At 58.8% G+C, this 17,902-nt stretch overlaps 1 protein-coding gene across 7 annotated transcripts in view; it reads left to right on the forward strand.

Annotated features, from left to right (window-relative positions):
* Nucleotides 1–17,902, forward strand: part of SRGAP3 (SLIT-ROBO Rho GTPase activating protein 3) — a 77,512-nt gene that overhangs the window by 33,467 nt on the left and 26,143 nt on the right. For all 7 annotated transcript variants that reach the window (XR_011740639.1, XR_011740640.1, XM_065845187.2 and 4 more), the window contains exons 2-6: nucleotides 3,663–3,855; nucleotides 4,608–4,770; nucleotides 9,544–9,606; nucleotides 13,326–13,511; nucleotides 14,499–14,627. Coding sequence is in view for 5 of the 7 variants with exons in the window: in XM_065845187.2 (XP_065701259.1) it covers nucleotides 3,663–3,855; nucleotides 4,608–4,770; nucleotides 9,544–9,606; nucleotides 13,326–13,511; nucleotides 14,499–14,627 (734 nt within the window). In the remaining 2 variants the exon portion in view is untranslated. The remainder of the gene's footprint in view (nucleotides 1–3,662; nucleotides 3,856–4,607; nucleotides 4,771–9,543; nucleotides 9,607–13,325; nucleotides 13,512–14,498; nucleotides 14,628–17,902) is intronic.

Raw genomic sequence — 17,902 nt, forward strand, 5'->3', positions numbered from 1 at the left:
TTTCTTTTTCTCCGTTCTTTTACATAGTGGGGTTGTTTTTGATGTCAGGGTGCTGTGCAGCACAGCTGTGAGCCAGGTCCTGTCGTGTCCCCGTGCCCTGCCTGCGGGGGGTGGGGTGGGTCACAAAGCAGGCTCTGGTTTGACACGGTTATCCAGGCAGGCTTCGGGAGCAGAAAATGGCTTTGCTGGTGGCCACAGCGGCGTGTTGAGTCCCAGCCCGAGATCCTGTGTGAGCCTCAGGTGCGTTTTGATGAACAGTTGTGCTGTCTTCTCCAAGCACCAAGAGCACACAGAAGGTCAGTGCCCACGGAGGGTCCCATGCAAGGCGACTGAACTTTGGAGTTCTCAGCATTTGTTACTTCCAAGGAGCTTTTGCGGTGACCTTCAGGCAGCCTCGGCCTCCAGTCCCATTGCTGCCGTTGTTAATTTACCCGCTAATGAGATGGCTGCAGGTGTCCTTGTTCCTGCAGCTCTGAGCTCACCTGGCAGGCTGGGGGTGGCTCGGGCTCCCACGGTGGTTGTTCTGTGAGGAAGTGTTGAAAAGTACTAGATCCTCATAATGGAAACTTTAACCTCCATGTGGGATCCTCACAAATGTAAAGACCTTGACGTTGTCCATGAGTCTTCTGTGATTTCTGTCGGTGCTTTACGTGATCATTAATACCTTCTCAGTTCAGCACCCAGTGTGGAGCAGTGATGGGACAGTCACTGGCAGGACCGCGCTGTGGCTGTGGGTCTGTGGGCAGCCTGGCAGCAGGGGATCCGTGGGGCTGGCCTGCCCGCCTGTGGAGGTGTTTGCATATGGATTTGTGTAGATATATGCACAGTCAAGATTATTTCGCGCGTTAGAATGGCACCAATGTATTATCTCGTTTCGGGTCATTGAGCTTCCCAATGACAACGCGGTGATGTTGTGTGTGTGCACCCGGGCAGCGCAGGAGTTTTCAGTTTGCTGTGGTGAGTTAGGGTTTGTCACCTCGCTGTGCTGAACATGCAGAAGGAACCGAGGATGAGGTTGAGCCCCTCTTGCCGAAGAGCTTTACCAGTTTCGATACCTCCTTCCTGGTGCAGGCTGAGTCCTCCTGTCGCGCTCCATGGGGCTGTGCACAGCACGCTGCTTGTGCCGGGAGCGGGTTGAGGCGCATTTCTGCTGCGCCGTGTGCTGCATGATGTACTGTGCCGCTCCTGCTGTGCCATGTGCTGCATGATGTGCTGCGCCGCTCCTGCTGTGCCATGTGCTGCACGATGTGCTGCACCGCTCCTGCTGTGCTGTGTGCTGCACGATGTGCTGCACCGCTCCTGCTGTGCCGTGTGCTGCACGATGTGCTGCACCGCTCCTGCTGTGCCGTGTGCTGCACGATGTGCTGCACCGCTCCTGCTGCGCCGTGTGCTGTGGCTGCTGCACTGCTCCTGCTGCACTGTGTGCTGCATGATGTACTGCACCGCTCCTGCTGCACCGTGTGCTGTGGCTGCTGCGCTGCTCCTGCTGCGCCGTGTGCTGCACGATGTGCTGCACCGCTCCTGCTGCACTGCTGCACCGCACTGCTGCACCACTCCTGCTGTGCCGCTCCTGCTGCGCCGTGTGCTGCACTGCTGCGTCACTCCTGCTGCAGAGGGCAAGGGGCCTGCCTGCATCCCACGAGCAGCGTTCCCTCCTGTAGCACTTGCTGCTCTTGCAGCCTTGGCTGCTGCGGGTGGGAAGGGGGAGCTGGAAAGAGTGCAAGGTGTCTTTTACTGTGGGAGGGAAGTGTCCTCAACGTGAGGCTGGTCAAGGCGAAAAGTACAGCTCTGACATAGCAAGAGGAGAAAGAGTAAAACGGTCTTTCGATAATTTGAAGATGCTGAACAGAGTTAGAGTGCCTGCGGTTATTGGTTACGGGAGAACGGGTCTGTCACTGCCCGTGGGATGGTTGTTGGCTGTGGGCGGCAGCGGCACCCGGCGAGGTGGCTGCAGGACCCAGCACTGCTGCAGGGGGACCCGGCGGGGTGGCTGCAGGACCCGGCACTGCGGCAGGGGGACCCGGCGGGGTGGCTGCAGGACCCGGCACTGCGGCAGGGGGACCCGGCGGGGTGGCTGCAGGACCCGGCACTGCGGCAGGGGGACCCGGCGGGGTGGCTGCAGGACCCGGCACTGCGGCAGGGGGACCCGGCGGGGTGGCTGCAGGACCCGGCACTGCTGCAGGGGGACCCGGCGGGGTGGCTGCAGGACCCGGCACTGCGGCAGGGGGACCCGGCGGGGTGGCTGCAGGACCCGGCACTGCTGCAGGGGGACCCGGCGGGGTGGCTGCAGGACCCGGCACTGCTGCAGGGGGACCCGGCGGGGTGGCTGCAGGACCCGGCACTGCTGCAGGGGGACCCGGCGGGGTGGCTGCAGGACCCGGCACTGCGGCAGGGGGACCCGGCGGGGTGGCTGCAGGACCCGGCACTGCGGCAGGGGGACCCGGCGGGGTGGCTGCAGGACCCGGCACTGCGGCAGGGGGACCCGGCGGGGTGGCTGCAGGACCCGGCACTGCTGCAGGGGGACCCGGCGGGGTGGCTGCAGGACCCGGCACTGCGGCAGGGGGACCCGGCGGGGTGGCTGCAGGACCCGGCACTGCGGCAGGGGGACCCGGCGGGGTGGCTGCAGGACCCGGCACTGCTGCAGGGGGACCCGGCGGGGTGGCTGCAGGACCCGGCACTGCGGCAGGGGGACCCGGCGGGGTGGCTGCAGGACCCGGCACTGCTGCAGGGGGACCCGGCGGGGTGGCTGCAGGACCCGGCACTGCTGCAGCGGCACCCGGCGAGGTGGCTGCAGGACCCGGCACTGCGGCAGGGGGTCCCGGCGGGGTGGCTGCAGGACCCGGCACTGCTGCAGGGGGACCCGGCGGGGTGGCTGCAGGACCCGGCACTGCTGCAGGGGGACCCGGCGGGGTGGCTGCGGGACCCGGCACTGTTGCAGGGGGACCCGGCGGGGTGGCTGCAGGACCTGGCACTGCTGCGGGGAGACCCGGTGAGGTGGCTGCAGGACCCGGTGGGGTGGCTGCAGGACCCGGTGGGGTGGCTGCAGGACCCGGCACTGCGGCAGCGGGACCCGGTGAGATGGCTGCAGGGCTGCCGGGGCTCTTCTCCCTGCCCTGTGTCTGTCACAGCTCTGAATGTCCTGAGGAGGAAGCAAAAAACTCGGAACGGATGAAGTCGTGGTGCTTTGTGAGCTGGAGCTTGGAGAGTCCGAGAGGCTTTTTAAGCCTTTGAGTTAAAGATGAGCTTGATTTGCTGGTGAACCCGGCGCTGGGGCCGTGGGTGAGAGGAGTGTGGATTTACAGTGCTGTCAGCCTCCCTGTAGGCATGCGAGCAATCATATGTCAGAAATAATATGTCAGTTTGTATGCGAGGAATACAGGATTTCAGGTAGTACTGTAGATAAATTGAAGCATCGTTTTCTAGTTTCAAAAAGGCAATTGGAAAGCTCTGAGGGTTGCGCTCCGTGCACTTACGTGGCTGTTTATTTTGACAAAGAACAAGGTTTTGATATGAGACTGGTGAATGAAATTCTTCAGCTCTCGCTTGGAAAGGTAACGTGTTTGCTTTAGCAGTTGTTGAATCCCTGCGGCGGGCGCGGAGCCGGAGCAGCGCGGAGCGCTCGCCGGGCCAGCGCAGGGCTGACCCGTGTCTGGTCGTTGCAGAGATCCGCACGCAGCTGGTGGAGCAGTTCAAGTGCCTGGAGCAGCAGTCGGAGTCGCGGCTGCAGCTGCTGCAGGACCTGCAGGAGTTCTTCCGCAGGAAGGCGGAGATCGAGCTGGAGTATTCCCGCAGCCTGGAGAAACTGGCTGAGCGCTTCTCCTCCAAGATCCGCAGCTCCAGGGAGCACCAGTTCAAGTAAGCGGGTGTTTCTGGGGCAGAGCGGTGCAGAGCGATGGGCCGGGTGCTGCTCCTGCACGAGGTGTCTGTTTGCGGCTGCACAGGCCAGGGTGGAGCAAACGACAGCGTCGTGGTGACCTCGTGCAGGCTTCACACGAAGAACCAGAAATGCCTTCTTGCAAGGCTTTCACCACAACGTTACTGACCTGTGCTGCCCAAACTACACTTGCTGTGCCCTTCTCTGGGCGGTACAATAAAAACATGAGACAGGGACTCAGGAGTCAAGCCCGTAGGCTTGAGCTCAGGCCCTGGTTTGATTGTGCAGATAAAGGGGTGCCCATGTTAAACCCTGGTGTCTGGTGCAGTCTGGTCCCCCCGTGTCAGTGTTCACGCTGCACGTGGATGTGCCCGCGGGCTCACGCTCACGTGTGTTTCTGCGTGCGCAGCCCTGCGGAGCTGCAGCCGCGCAAATCCGGGCTGGAAATGCTTTAAACAAGGCTTTGAAATAGGGAGTATGAGCTGGGTGCTGGAATTGTGTGAAACTCAAACCGATGATGAAAATTGTAAGAAGCGTGAATGTGTGAATATGTGCAAGTTTTCGAAAGCAGCCTCCTTTCAGTTTAACAGCGCTCTAAGCATGGCTAGCACAGGACAGATCCTGCCTGCGGTGCAGGCAGGCGGTGTTGATGTGCTGACAGCGTTCATTTGAGAACTACGTTCCTTTTTGACTTGTTCACTTGGCCTTTTTGATCTCCCCCCCAATTTCGCAGGAAAGATCAGCACCTGCTTTCCCCTGTGAACTGCTGGTACCTGGTTCTGACGCAGACGCGGCGGGAGAGCAGAGATCACGCCACCCTGAACGACATCTTCATGAACAATGTCATCGTGCGGCTGTCGCAGATCAGCGAGGACGTCATCAGGCTCTTCAAGAAGGTAACGGAGCAGCGCTGGGGAACTCTGCTCGCTGAGGACCCGTCCTCGCCTTTTAGTCTAAACCAGAAGGTTATTATGGAGCTCTGCACGGCTGTGCCCGCCCAGAAGTCTAAAGGGGTACAAAACAGCCATAGTTAAAAAGCAGAGAAAGGTAACAGGACTTTCTACTAAGTCCATGTCACAGCTGAATCACAGAAAAGGCTGGTTTTGTGTCATCATTTGCTCACAATATGTTCAGAGGGGCTGACCTTTTGGGAATATTCAGGTTATTTATCTTTCTGACCTGCTGCACGCTGTGCCCAAAGGGACCTGGGGCTGCGCGCCCCACATCGCGCAGGGTGTGGTGGGGCGCCTTGGGCACGGCGTGGGAGCACGAGCGTCCTGCCGAAAGGCTCTTGGAGCCGCCCAGCCCGCCCTGCAGCTGCTGGGACGCTGCTCAGGAGCTGAGGACGTGGCCCTCGCTCTGCGATCCGTCCGGGTTCGGATGTGATGAGTACGGTGCTTGAGCCGCTGGGCAGGCCGTGCAGAACCGCTGGGCAAGCGGCGGCTCCAGGGGGTTACAGGCGTCAGCGGCTGTGCATCAGCTGCTCGCTCCTCATGCAGATTGCTCTTTGATGGTAAATTAGGGGAACGTTTCTTTTTCCAGAGATGTCACTTTCAATTCCTCCCGTCTCGAAGCCGTTAATGGGTTGTGACATGCTGTGGGCACAGGGAGGAACTGGAAGGTTTTGTTTTGTGCTGTCGTTATGTCAATGTGAACAACCTCAGCAAAGAGGCAGGGACCTCCGATCCGAGTGCGGGGATGGGTGTAATTGAGAAGCGATTGATCGGCGCAGGGTCCCCTGCCAGGAAAGACCGGGGTGCTGGGCTGTGTCTCGGCTCGCTGGCAGCCCGGGGCGGTTCGGCGGTGAACTGGGGAGCTGCGGTTTCTTCATCTCCACGGCCGTGTGTTCCCCTCCCGGCAGCGCAGTCCCCGCGTTCGGCCGCACATCACTTGGGCGCCTCTGACCGCCGGCCGGAGAGCCCACGGCTCCCCCAGATCCACGAGAGGGACGGGAGGAGCTGCAGGCATCGAGTGTTCGGGGGTGAGCCAGAGACGTTTAACTGAGCCAGGCCCAGGTCTGGGGCCAGCTAAGCCAGTCCTGGCTCCCACCGGCCTCAGCAGCCGCCTGGCGGGAGCTGTGGGTGGTTTCAGAGCCAGAGCAGAAGCTGCATCACGTTTCTGGAGTCGCTGGTGATCCTGTTTGCGGGGTGCTGCGGGCCGGGTCCCTGCGCAGGGACAGGACAGGACAGGATGGGACAGGATGGGACAGAACGGCTCTGTGGGTGCTGGGGACCTGCAGCCGCGGCTCCCTGCGCGGGGACAGGCGTCAGTTACCCGTCCATTCCTGAATCACCTCCGAAGGAATCCCAGTCATAGCTGTTACTCGTTGTTACTGCAGAAAACGTGCTGACCTGTGGGGTTCTCCCGAGGCAGAGCGTGGGGATGCTCCGAGCTGCTGCTTGTGAAGGCAGGAACTGTTTACATAGCGTGAGGTGAATCTGGATTTGGACTTCAATAGTTCTTCTGTTACAAAATGGGCAGTTATTCCCATCCAGTGGTTTCTTTTCTTTCTTCCCCTTCCATTTCTGCCCTTCCCAGATGTGGAACATAGGAATTCCTGGCTTTGGATGTGTGAGCACGTCAGGGTATGACGTGGCTCGCCCTCTGAACTCGTGTTGTTCCCCTGAGCCCCTGCACACTGGAACTATAGAATTGTACACAGCTGCGATCCAACCCCTCGCTTGTTTTATGCCAGCGGTTAAAGCAGCCGTGTGTCTGCCTTCTGGCAATGGCTCAGAGTTCAGCGTCTGCCCCGGCGCTGCAGCGGGGGCGGCAGCTCCGGGGGGGTGGTTGGTGGGAGGGCCGGACGGGGGCGCAGGGCGGGTGTTGTGGCGCTGCTGTCACCTCCCGCCCGTGCCGGTTTGCACAGCGGGAGTTTGCCGGAGCCCAGAGCCGCGTCCAGCGCGTGGGTTACTGACACGGGCTGCGGCTGCGCTGCTGCGGCGCCCAGGGAGGAGCCCGCGGGCACGGGGGGTGTCTCCGCGCTTTTAAAAAGCGGCGCAGTGACGGTGTCCCTTACCTGTGGCAGTGGCTGGTTATAGCCGCAGTGACAAAGGGCACTTGTCCTCTGGTGGGTACGGAAACCGCCGCTGCCACAGGTGACACCATTACTGGGCCTTTTGGTAAAACCACGGGGCACCAGCGTCCTCGGCCCGGGCGGGAGAGGGAGAAACTCAAACTGGGCACCTTTCCCCGAGCTCCCAGCGTGAGTCACGGTCCTGGCGCAGGAGGAGATTACTGAGGTGTGTTAGTGCTGCTAATAGGCAGGCAGTAAAGGAGATGTGGAGATACGTTACTGCGGAGACCTGGCTTGGTCTGTTGTCAGAGCGAGTCTGTCACCAGGACATCTCAGTGTGTGCCCTGGCAAGGGACAAACCCTGGCGGGGGACAAACCCCAGCGGGTCACGTCTCCCCTCTTGCCTCCTGCTGCAAGACGTTTGCTGCTTCCTGCAAGCCCGGATGACGCTGGAGAGCGCGTTGCTGCGTCTGAAACAACCGTGCTGCGTTATTCCCCAGCGTGAGATTCAATTACATTCCGTGACAGTGAATTTAATTGCGCCCCGCACCGCAGTGCCCTGGGTGGAGATTTAATGCAGAAGTGGTGTCTGTCTGTCTGGAAGGGAGTTCTTTCCTTTGTCTTTAAAATAGGCACTTTTTGTTGCCAGCAGTCTGTGTTGCCTCTTCCCCTATGCTGTCTGCAGCGGCAGGAGTCTTAGCAGCCCGGCTGAACCGGGGCCGCTGCTGTCCCTGCGGGTGACTGTGGTTTGCAGCGGGAGCGGAGGCACAAAGCAAGCGGTGAAGCTGAGTTTGGGGTTTGCGGCTGGTGCCGGGGAACGGGAAGGACGTTTTGGCGTTGTCTCCCGTAAACGCACACGTGCAATTTCCTTTATAAAAAGGGGAGGCAGCGAGCGTGCAGCAGAGCTGAGTCGTCAGCTTCCTGCCCGGCTCCAGCGCTCGGGGCTGGGCGCTGCCCTCCGGGGTGCCAGGGCACTCCTGAGGGTGCTGGAGCCTTCAGTGGAAGGAGGAAGACACCGGGAGCTCTTACACTCGCAGTGAACTTTCTCCGGAGCTTGCTGAGCTCTTGTGGTTGTGAAATTGGAAACTTTATTATATAATTGCGGTGCAGCTGTTTTGTAATAGATCTCCTTTTTGAGAAAGACTTCGGTTCACTCAGGTCAGAGCAGAGAGAATGAGCTGCTGCCAGCAGATCAGGAGGGGGGGTTGTGGTCGAGGTGAAGCTCAAACCTGCAATGCTTGGGCTGGGCAGCGCCGGTAACCTGCGTTCTGCAACATCCATCTGCGCTGGAAATTGCAAGGCCAGCAACAGGTGTCTTATTTAAGTTTATTAAATCAAGGTAGATCGTATGACTGGAGAGCGCGAGTCCGAGCGATTTGTGCACCCGCAAATGTTTGCTGTGTAATTCAGGTTACGCAGAGGAGTTAACGCAGCGCAACGCGGAGCAGCTCGGCGTGGAGAACGCAGCAACCGCCTGCCCGCGCCCAGCAATGCGGGTGCTGTTGGAAATAGGCAAAGTCAAGCTATAAACTGCTGCTGGCCGCTCTGCTAGTCCTAGCCTGAAACGGTCCCCAAAACGCGGGAGGGCATTACCTATGGGATCCGCAGGGCGAGGGCGGAGGGCAGAGCGGGCTGTCTGTCCTTCTGCATTCACCATGTGCCCGCAGGGTAAATAAATGCGCTGGCGTTCCTGGTCGTGGTCTCTGCAGCCCCGCTGGGTGATCCGTGGACAAACAGCGACCTCCAACAGGAAGGCAGCGGTTCTGAAGTGCTGTGAGGATTTGCTGTACTGCGCGTGTTCGTGTTTGGAATCGCACGTTCTATTTTGTTAAGGATTTGTAGAAAACGGAAGGGAATCAAATCGCTGGTTTACTTTGACCCTTCACTGTCGCAGGCCTCTTGGAAGAGGAGGCCATCTGGGTTTGGGGTGTTATGCGTAGAAATGGAAAAAACAAACCCAGATCGTGGATTGGCAGCTGTCTGATGTCTTTTCAGCTCCCAGAGCAGGAAAGATGTTGGATAGGGTTTCTGGGCCCCGGGGCATTTCTCACGCTGCGCGCTTGTTTCTTTTATAACAACGCGTAGCATGAAACGCAGCAGGTCTGCTGCCGCGGCGGAGCGCGGCACGGGCTGGGTCCGGGCTGTGTGTGCGAGCGGGCAGGATGCTCTCCGTGGATGCTCCAGCGGCGGTTGTGCCCCCACCTGTTGTGAACCGGAGGCGAGCGGAGAGCCCTGCGGGCTGGGAGCCGCCCGGAAAACGCGGCTGGCGGCAGCATCACCCGCGTGCTGTGGTTTGTGCTCTGCGGGGTGGACACGGAAGCCGTTGCTGGGGAGGGCCGGGACCCGCTGGGCAGTGGGAACCAGCACCTCTGGCTTTGCTGGGATCCGGTTGGTGCCTGGTTTGGGAGGAGATGAGAGCGACTCGCTGCTGCCGTCCCGCCAGCTCGCCAGTCCCCGGCCTGTTCTGCGGTGCCGCGTACCGGTGCCCTGGCAGCGCTGGGGACCGGCAGCGGGTCAGGAGAAGCCTGTCACCTCATTTCTTCTTTCTGTAGTACTGGCAGGTCATACGATTTTGCCTCCAAAATGTATTTTCCTCTCAGAAATGCACCTTGTGAGCATAACAGTCACCGCTCCTCTTCTCGTTGTCTTCCAGAGTAAGGAGATTGGCCTCCAGATGCACGAAGAGCTCCTGAAAGTCACCAACGAGCTCTACACGGTGAGTGCTGAGCTGGTCCTACCCCGCGGGTGTCACATAACTGCGTCCCTTAGGAGATGTCCTGGGCGTGATCTGGGGGGATCCCCGGTGTCCTCAGCACTCCGCGGTGCCTCGAGGCCCGTTCGGTGTCACTGGTGTCACTGCCGGGCGCTGGTGGCCTCTGGGTGCTGGCTGGACGTGACCTCGGGCTGGAACACGTGGAGCTTTGGCTTGCTGTGCCCTGGCTTGGATGCTTTTCCAGCCTTCCAAAGGGGAATTCTGTGCACCGTGTGGAACCGATATAACCTTCACAGGCTTCTCAGGCATTCACTGTCTCAAACTTAAGCCAAAAACCCTAAATTGATTTTAGTGCAGCCTCGTTGCTGTTCTGATGCAAGTCAGCCTGTGGACTCTGCGTGGAAAGAACCAGACCCCAAACCACGCTGCTTTTAATGAAATAGGAAGTAGGTGACTTTCGTTCTGAAGTAGGAGTTGCTTGTGATCAGTTTTGCAGAGAAAAAATGTAGCTGTGAATTAAGCCGGGTTCATTCTCTTGATTCCTGCTCGCGGACCGCAGCAGGTACCGGGCCGGAGGGTCTGTTCTCTGTCTGCTCCCTTCTCGCAGGTCCCGTCCTGTGCCGCGTGCGTTCCTCTCTGCAGGGTCAGGCCATGGTTTGGGTGGGAAAAGCAGTGACCCCAGCGCTCCGTTTGGTGCTTGCTGTGTGGTTCATGACAATGCGCTGTGTGACGTTTGGCTCCGTTTGCCATAACGCGGCCGGAGCCGAAGGCTGGCAGAGACGTCCGTGAGAGTCCCATGATGGGAGCCGGTGAGATTCTTGGTCACTAGGTGTTGTTGAAGAGGATTAATAACTGTGAAATTAATTGTATTAATTAGAATAATATCTACAGATGCATTACCCAGGTTAAAACTACCAATGGCAGCCGTCGCTCGCGGTGCAGCAGGACATGGAGGGGCTGTGGGAAGCTCTCCCTGTCCGTGGGGAGCGCTGCGGGGTGTCCCGCGTGAGGGGACCCTCGGCGGGTGAGCACGGACCCCGGGCTGATCTGCTGCCCCTGCTCATGGGCTGGTTAGGGACAAAGAGCTGAAGGCAGCAGGCTGTGCCGTTTCTGCTGGTATTTCAGCAATGGCCTCTATCCAGAACCTGGTATTAATATTGGAAAACACAACTTGTGTTGTTAAATAACTAATGAACATTGGAACATATTTTTCTGCCTCCAGTGCAGCTAATTAAGTTATTTGCAGAAAGGTCCCTGGAACGCAGCTGTGACAGTTTTTCTGACACGATGGCGTGGGACAGGGACAAGGACAGCGCGGCTCGATCGCGATGCCAAGAGGCGCGAGGGAGCTGCGGATCAAAGGGCCGATTGCTGCGGTGCAGGTGCTGCCCAGACAAAATTAAGGCAGATGTTAAACAGACATATCCCCCGGATTTCCAAGCGTGTTGGCACAGCCAGCTGTTTAATCCATTTCAGCAGCACGGGTGCTGAAGTCCAGGGAAAGTATTTTGGCGTGGCCACGGTGGGTCCTTTGCACTTTATTAGAGAGACTTTCCAAGGAGTCTTAAACCTGGTTCCTGTGTTGCCTTTCCAGGTTCAAGCAGGGATGAGTTACAGAGGACAAAGGGCCTTTGGGGATGTTTCCTCTGGCCCTGAGGAGCGGGTCGGTGGGGGCCGGTGAGGGTCCCAGACCATGAGCAGCGGGTCGGTGGGGGCCGGTGAGGGTCCCAGACCATGAGCAGCGGGTCGGTGGGGGCCGGTGCGGGTCCCAGACCATGAGCAGCGGGTCGGTGGGGACCGGTGAGGGTCCCAGACCATGAGCAGCGGGTCGGTGGGGACCGGTGAGGGTCCCAGACCATGAGCAGCGGGTCGGTGGGGGCCGGTGAGGGTCCCAGACCATGAGCAGCGGGTCGGTGGGGGCCGGTGAGGGTCCCAGACCATGAGCAGCGGGTCGGTGGGGGCCGGTGAGGGTCCCAGACCATGAGCAGCGGGTCGGTGGGGGCCGGTGCGGGTCCCAGACCATGAGCAGCGGGTCGGTGGGGGCCGGTGCGGGTCCCAGACCATGAGCAGCGGGTCGGTGGGGGCCGGTGCGGGTTGTTGGGAGCCGGTGCGGGTCCCAGGCCGCGCTGTGTTGTGCAGCTCTGCCTGGCAGGTCCTGCAGCTCCGGCTGCACCGCGCTGGCCTTGGGGAACAGAGACAGCCGATTAACTGTGCTGAGGTCTTTCAGGCTGGGTGACCTTCAGATTTCACAGCAAACAGGCACTTTGCGCAGCTGTGTCGTCCTTGGGCTTTTCTGCCGCACTGCGCTGGGGCCTCTCTGGGGCTGGAGGTGCCTCTCTCGTTCCTGCCCCCTGCACCCCAGTGCAGGGCTTTTCTTTTTCCCTTTCTTGTGAGGTTTTCAGGAGAAGATGGGGACAGCGAGGATGAGGAGGGCTCAGCGAATCCACTTGTCTTTCTCCTTAGGAAAAACCTAGAAATGGTTTTGTGTGTCCTGTGATGCACTGCAGGAACTACAGTCTGAAATCTGTTTGAATCGGTGTTAGATTTGGCAGGGTTTTGAACTAAAGAGCGCAGAAACAAGGCACAAGCCTTTGCTTATGGCTCTTGCGGTTGTCTAGAACCGCGGCTCCCGGCCGTGGCACATTTGTGCTTCGCTGCGGCACTTGGAACCCGTTTGTGCTGACGTTGGCGCTTGGCAGGAGGAGAGATCATATGGTTCAGCCCAGCCCCATCCAAGGGCAGCGCTCCTGGCTCCCGCTGACAGCCGCAGCTGAGCAAAGCTCTGCGTTTTCTTCATCAGGGCTCGTGCGAGGCTCCTGCGCCCTGGAGGGCTCCTGTGCCCCGGGCCCTGCACCCCGGGCGGTTCGCGTGAGCCGATCTGCAGCGAGGAGCCGGCATCTCCGGCCTTGTCAAGGCGATGTGAAACTGAACATCCTCGTCCCCGGGGGAGATGATAAAAGGGGACAACGTGACTGAAGGCATAAAGAGAGGAGAGCAGATGTGTTCCTCTTGCCAGTCCCATTAAAATGATCACAATGTGCCCTCTGGGCTTCTGTATCTGCAAGGAGAGGCTGCGGTGGAGGTTTTGCCTGCAGGAGTTTTCCTGGCAGTGGATCAGCATCACTGGTGGTGATGTTGAGTGTGAAGGACTCGGTGCCGCTGCAGCCCGCCCTGGCACTGACTGTGCTTACCCCAGCAACAACAGAATTTAATGCTGATCGGAGACAAACTCCGTTTCTGCTTGGGAACTGCAGCTCCTTCCCCTTCCAGATGGGATCTGCTCTCAGGACGGTGCAGCAGGGCTTATGTTACTGGGTTGGCTTAGCAGGTTTGAGTGTAGGAACAGAAGGGTTGAGTCAGAAGTGACTTCAGGTTGACTTTGGGCTCCTCGCAGTCTCTTGTCATGGAGCCCTCGTCCCAGGCGCAAGCACTGGCAGTTCTGTCGCTGCGTGGCGGTGCAGGAGGATGCAGGGCGCTCTGTGCCACACACCTCAGCCTGGCCCCACCGCGGGGTGACGGTCCTTGCACCAGCTCTGTGCCGTTTGGGAACAGGGCTAGCGATGGGCTTGACTTCATGGGCTTTTTCTTCCCACCTGGTTGTTCCCTAACGCTGCGGTGGCCGCAGGCCGCCCAGGCACCGCCGAGGCTGCTCCGGCTGCCCAGGGCTGTCACCTTCTCGTGTGGCCGTGGGGCAGGCAGCTCAGCAGCTCCCGTCTCCCCAGGTGATGAAGACCTACCACATGTACCACGCGGAGAGCATCAGCGCGGAGAGCAAGCTGAAGGAGGCGGAGAAGCAGGAAGAGAAACAGTTCAACAAGTCAGGGGACATCAGCGTGAACCTGCTGCGGCACGAGGACCGGCCCCAGCGGCGCAGCTCCGTCAAGAAGATTGAGAAGATGAAGGAGAAGGTGGGTGAGAGGGAAGGACGCGGGAGCTGGGAGCCCAGGCTGCGCCAGACGCTGAGGAGGCCCCGCACCGGCGTCTGCCCCGGCACGGCCACGGCCGCTGCCCGCACACCGGCGTCTGCCCCGGCACGGCCACGGCCCCTGCCCGCACACCGGCGTCTGCCCCGGCACGGCCACGGCCCCTGCCCGCACACCGGGCGCTGCGGGGCTGGGCTGTGCTCCTGGCGGCTGCCCCAGGGTTCCTTCCGCCCGGGCTGCGTGGCAGGCAAGGCAAGCGTCAGCTCTATAAAATAATTGCGATTCTTCCTCTGCAGACTGCCTGGGAGTGAAGTGCAGCATTCAGTTGGCTTTGCTAGTCAAAACACTTCACTCCATTCTGGCTTCAACAGTCGCAGCATCTCCAAAACTGTAACTTTTCTGTTAATTTTGGAGAAAAAGCCATAGCTTTCCCAGCCGGGACGGCTCTGCTCGCGCGTCCCAGCGCTGGGACGCTGTCTGGCAGCACGCTGCTTTGAGGGTTAAACCTTTAGACCAGCAATCTGCCTGAGCCAGCGCCCCAGATCTGAGCGCATCCGCTTCCCTGCAGAGTTTTGAATTCTGGGTCCTATTCTAGATTTTGTATCTTGGGCCTCTGGGCCAGGTTCCACTTCGATACAGCTGCACGAATCTGGAGCAAGTCCAAATGTTTGTCAGCATACTGGGGAGGAGAATTTGGCCCTGTAGTTTTGATTGATGCCAAAAGCGCCACGACTGCAGAGATGCAGGCAGAGCAGCTGTGCTGGGGGCGCGCTCGCTGCGCCTTGGCTGGCGGAACCGGGCTGTTCAGATGCGGTCTCCATCCTGGCAAGGGTGCCTGTTTCCATACCCAGTACCAAGTTGTGTTAATTATCGTGTCACGCCCAGGCTGCAGGGCGCTGCGGGGCCCTGCGGAAGGGAAGCTGTGAAAGGAGCATCCTGTTTGTACTCTGACGCTCCATTTTGCTTTTTCAGAGACAAGCCAAATACTCTGAAAACAAGCTGAAGTGTACTAAAGCCCGGAACGACTACCTGCTGAACCTGGCCGCCACCAACGCCGCCGTCAGTAAATACTACATCCACGACGTGTCCGACCTCATCGACGTAAGTGCTGCCTCCCCGTACCCTGCACAGCTACATCCCGAGCACGTTTGGTCCTGAAGTGCGCTCTCAGGTGCTGGTGATGAAGGGGCATTTGCTGGGGCTTTAAAATAGCTTTGACTGGGGCCTGAAAATGTGCTGTACATTTGGATGTATTTTCCCTTGTGGTGTTTTCCCCCAGCTGCACACGCGCTGGTGCAGGTGTGTGCGAGCAGAGCTGGAGCTGCTGTTACATGGGAGTCACAGAACCGTAGAAGGGTTGGGGTTGGAGGGACCGTTCAGGACGATCTCGTCCAGCCCTCTGCCCCGGGCAGGACACGTTCAGTGCCTCGAGCTGCTCGGAGCCGTCCAGCCGGCATCGCTTCAGGGACGTGGTGGCCACAGCTTCCTGGGCAGCGCTCAGCCAGCTGCTCTGGAGCTTTAAGGTGGCCACACGATCGCACAACAAAGTCATTGATTCGTATTTATGCTACATATGAACTTCTTGGAGCCATGTCTGGCAAAAGAGATGCAGTTTTTTGTTATAACTGCAGGGTATGAACCAGCCCGAGCCCAACGCTTTCCTGAGCACATAACGGGATTCTGGATTGAACTGTGCTTCAGTTACAAACCAGACATGGCTCGAATGTTTTCAGGCCGGGGTGTGGGTGCACGCTGGCCCTGCCTCTGCCCGCGCAGCCCTGGTCCTTTCCCTCGCGTCCAAGTGGAGCCGTCACCTGCCGTGGCTCCCACCGGCGCGGCGTCCCGCAGCTGGGGCTCCTCCGGGCCCTCAGCTCTTGGAGCTTGAGGCCGGGCTTCCCCTGGCCCGTCCCTCAGTCTGCGTTGGGAACAGATAAACTGTTCTGCAGATCAGGTACTGCTCGTTGTCCGTGGTAAAGGAAGGTGTTTGTTTCCAGCTCCCGGGCGCTGGGTGTGGTGGAGCCGCCGCCTGGCTGTGCCGCACAGCTCGCCGCACCGGGCAGCGGCGGCAGGGACTGGGAGTGTGTGCATCAGCGGCTCCTACAAACTGCTTTCAAATGATTCAAGAGGAGAGATTCCCATTTCTTCCTTCAATAGGCGTCTTCACGGTGGTGTGGATTGCGCTGTGCGGTTTCCTCCTGCTGGAGTTGCTCCAACAAGCACATAAATAACTGATCTCTAAGTACCGAGTTAGTCTGGCTTCGTCATTACCTAAATGTACAATTTAGAAAGGAGCCGGAGTATTTATCTCCTTTACTAAACTACTAACGTATATTTATTCTTCTAAGCTTTAATTAAAGTAAGTCTGATGCAAAACCCCTGATGAGTCAAGATTTTGAGATACGCTAAAATATTCTCAGTATGTTCTTTTTGTTCTCTTTATTATTTAAGATGTATTTAGCCATATTGAGAGACTAATAACTTGATTATGGAAACACTTGAACAGCAAGGTATGGTAACACCTTGATTTATCTGTGGGGTTTCTGCTTTTGGTTGTGTATGTTCTCTCTCATTAGTTTTTAGCAAGAATGACTTATTTTCATGGCGTTGTGAGGACTTTGATTTCCCGGAGAGCTGCCGAGTTCCATTTTAGCTCTGGCTGTTTGTATTATTCGTCCCAACGTTATTTCCTGGAGCCAGCAGATGGCTTTTCTGCCGCGCTTCAGGAGCCCCTTCCGGGGACTTTGGCTCAAGCACGTTCAGCTCTGCGCGGCTGATTCTGCTGGTGATGTGTTCTGTTCACCAAAGGAACCAAATACCGCGTGTGCGAGCTGCACACGGGTGTCCTGACTCTACAGCTCCACAAGGAAGAGCAGTTTATTTGAATGGACTTTTGTACAAATTCAATATATTTGGCAAGAGGGATTTGGCAGAAGGTGCTGGGGGATGCGGCGCTGGTGCAGCCACGGCCTGGGGCCTCCTGTGGGCGCGTGAGCCGCGGCAAGGAGAGTGGAAGCGGGTGTTTTTTGATGTAATTTTAAAGGGAGTGTTTCAGTCTCAGTGGGTTTAGCACTGGTAAGAAGGCGGTGCCGCTCAGCAGGGACAGCGCTGTTTGCAGACCCGGCCTGCGGACGCGGCAGGACGCGAGTTCTCTGGGCTTGGAGCAGGGACGGGGAATTGTGCCCATGTTCCCGGCCGGATCCTGGGGTGGGTTCAGCTCCCGGTGGGGCCCTGGGGTGGGTTCAGCTCCCGGTGGGGCCCTGGGGTGGGTTCAGCTCCCGGTGGGGCCCTGGGGTGGGTTCGGCTCCCGGTGGGGCCCTGGGATGGGTTCGGCCCCCGGCCGGGCCCCAGCGGTGCCCAGGGGTCGCGGCGGTGCAGACCCCGCGGCTCCCGGGGCCGGTGAGCGATGCCCGCGCTGGGGGAGCGCTGGGGGCTCTGCACACCCCGCACATCAAGCACAAATTGCCGTGTGCGGGTGTTTGATTTGTAGGCGAATCTGAACCATCAGGACACTGGAGCAGCCAATTTAGCAGCGTTTCCCCCAAATCCCAGGCGGCTCGGTGTCATCTGTTAGGGACAGCCGTGGCGCTTCCCGTGCCCTCGGCGGCACCGCGGAGCAGTGACTTTGTCACAAAGCCATCGTGCTAATCTCCCGCTCTGGCGAGGAAGAAGGTCCCAGCTGCTCTGGGGAGGGCGGAGAGTCCTCCCCGGGCTGCGGTTTTAATGAGAAATGGCAAACTCGATCAGAGGAGCCGTGAAGTGGCGCCGAGCGTGTCCGTCCCTCCCTCCGTCTCCAGCGGCCTTCTTGTTTTGTCCTTTACAAAGAGAGAAGAATACAGAGACGGATCAAATTAGACCTGGGTTTAAAGTACGCCGTTGTGCCTCTTCCCTCAAAGAACCATGTGTTCTGTTAGAACGCCTGGGTTCGTCTCTCATTTCTGTTATTAACTGTGTGACCAAGTTAATCTCTTTGGCCACATATGTGAAGTGGAGATAAAGCTGCTTATCCATCCCTCCGGATTTCAGTGTGAAATGGCTGCAGAATGTTCTGAAGCGGTCACATGGAAGACATTGCTGGATCGAGCGCAGTGAAGCGCAGCGGTGTCAGTGCGTACCGATCCACCAGAACTTGTTCGGCCCCCGGTACATCCCCTGCAAACAGCAGCTTGCTTCTGGAGGGATTGGTGCGTGTGCCCTGTCGCAGACAAACAAGCAAGGAAAGGAGGAGAATTCCCAGGGATTTAGTATTGTGCATTACTGCCAGATTGTTCAGTCCGTAGAAAACTTGGCGGATGGCAGTGCCATTTTTCACATGGTCAAGTGCTGCTCAGTCAAGTTAAGAAGCAGAAGCAGCAGCCAAAATTGTTACGTCAAAAATC

The sequence above is a fragment of the Patagioenas fasciata genome, chromosome 10 (genome assembly GCF_037038585.1).
Source record: "Patagioenas fasciata isolate bPatFas1 chromosome 10, bPatFas1.hap1, whole genome shotgun sequence".
NCBI classification, from domain to species: domain Eukaryota; kingdom Metazoa; phylum Chordata; class Aves; order Columbiformes; family Columbidae; genus Patagioenas; species Patagioenas fasciata.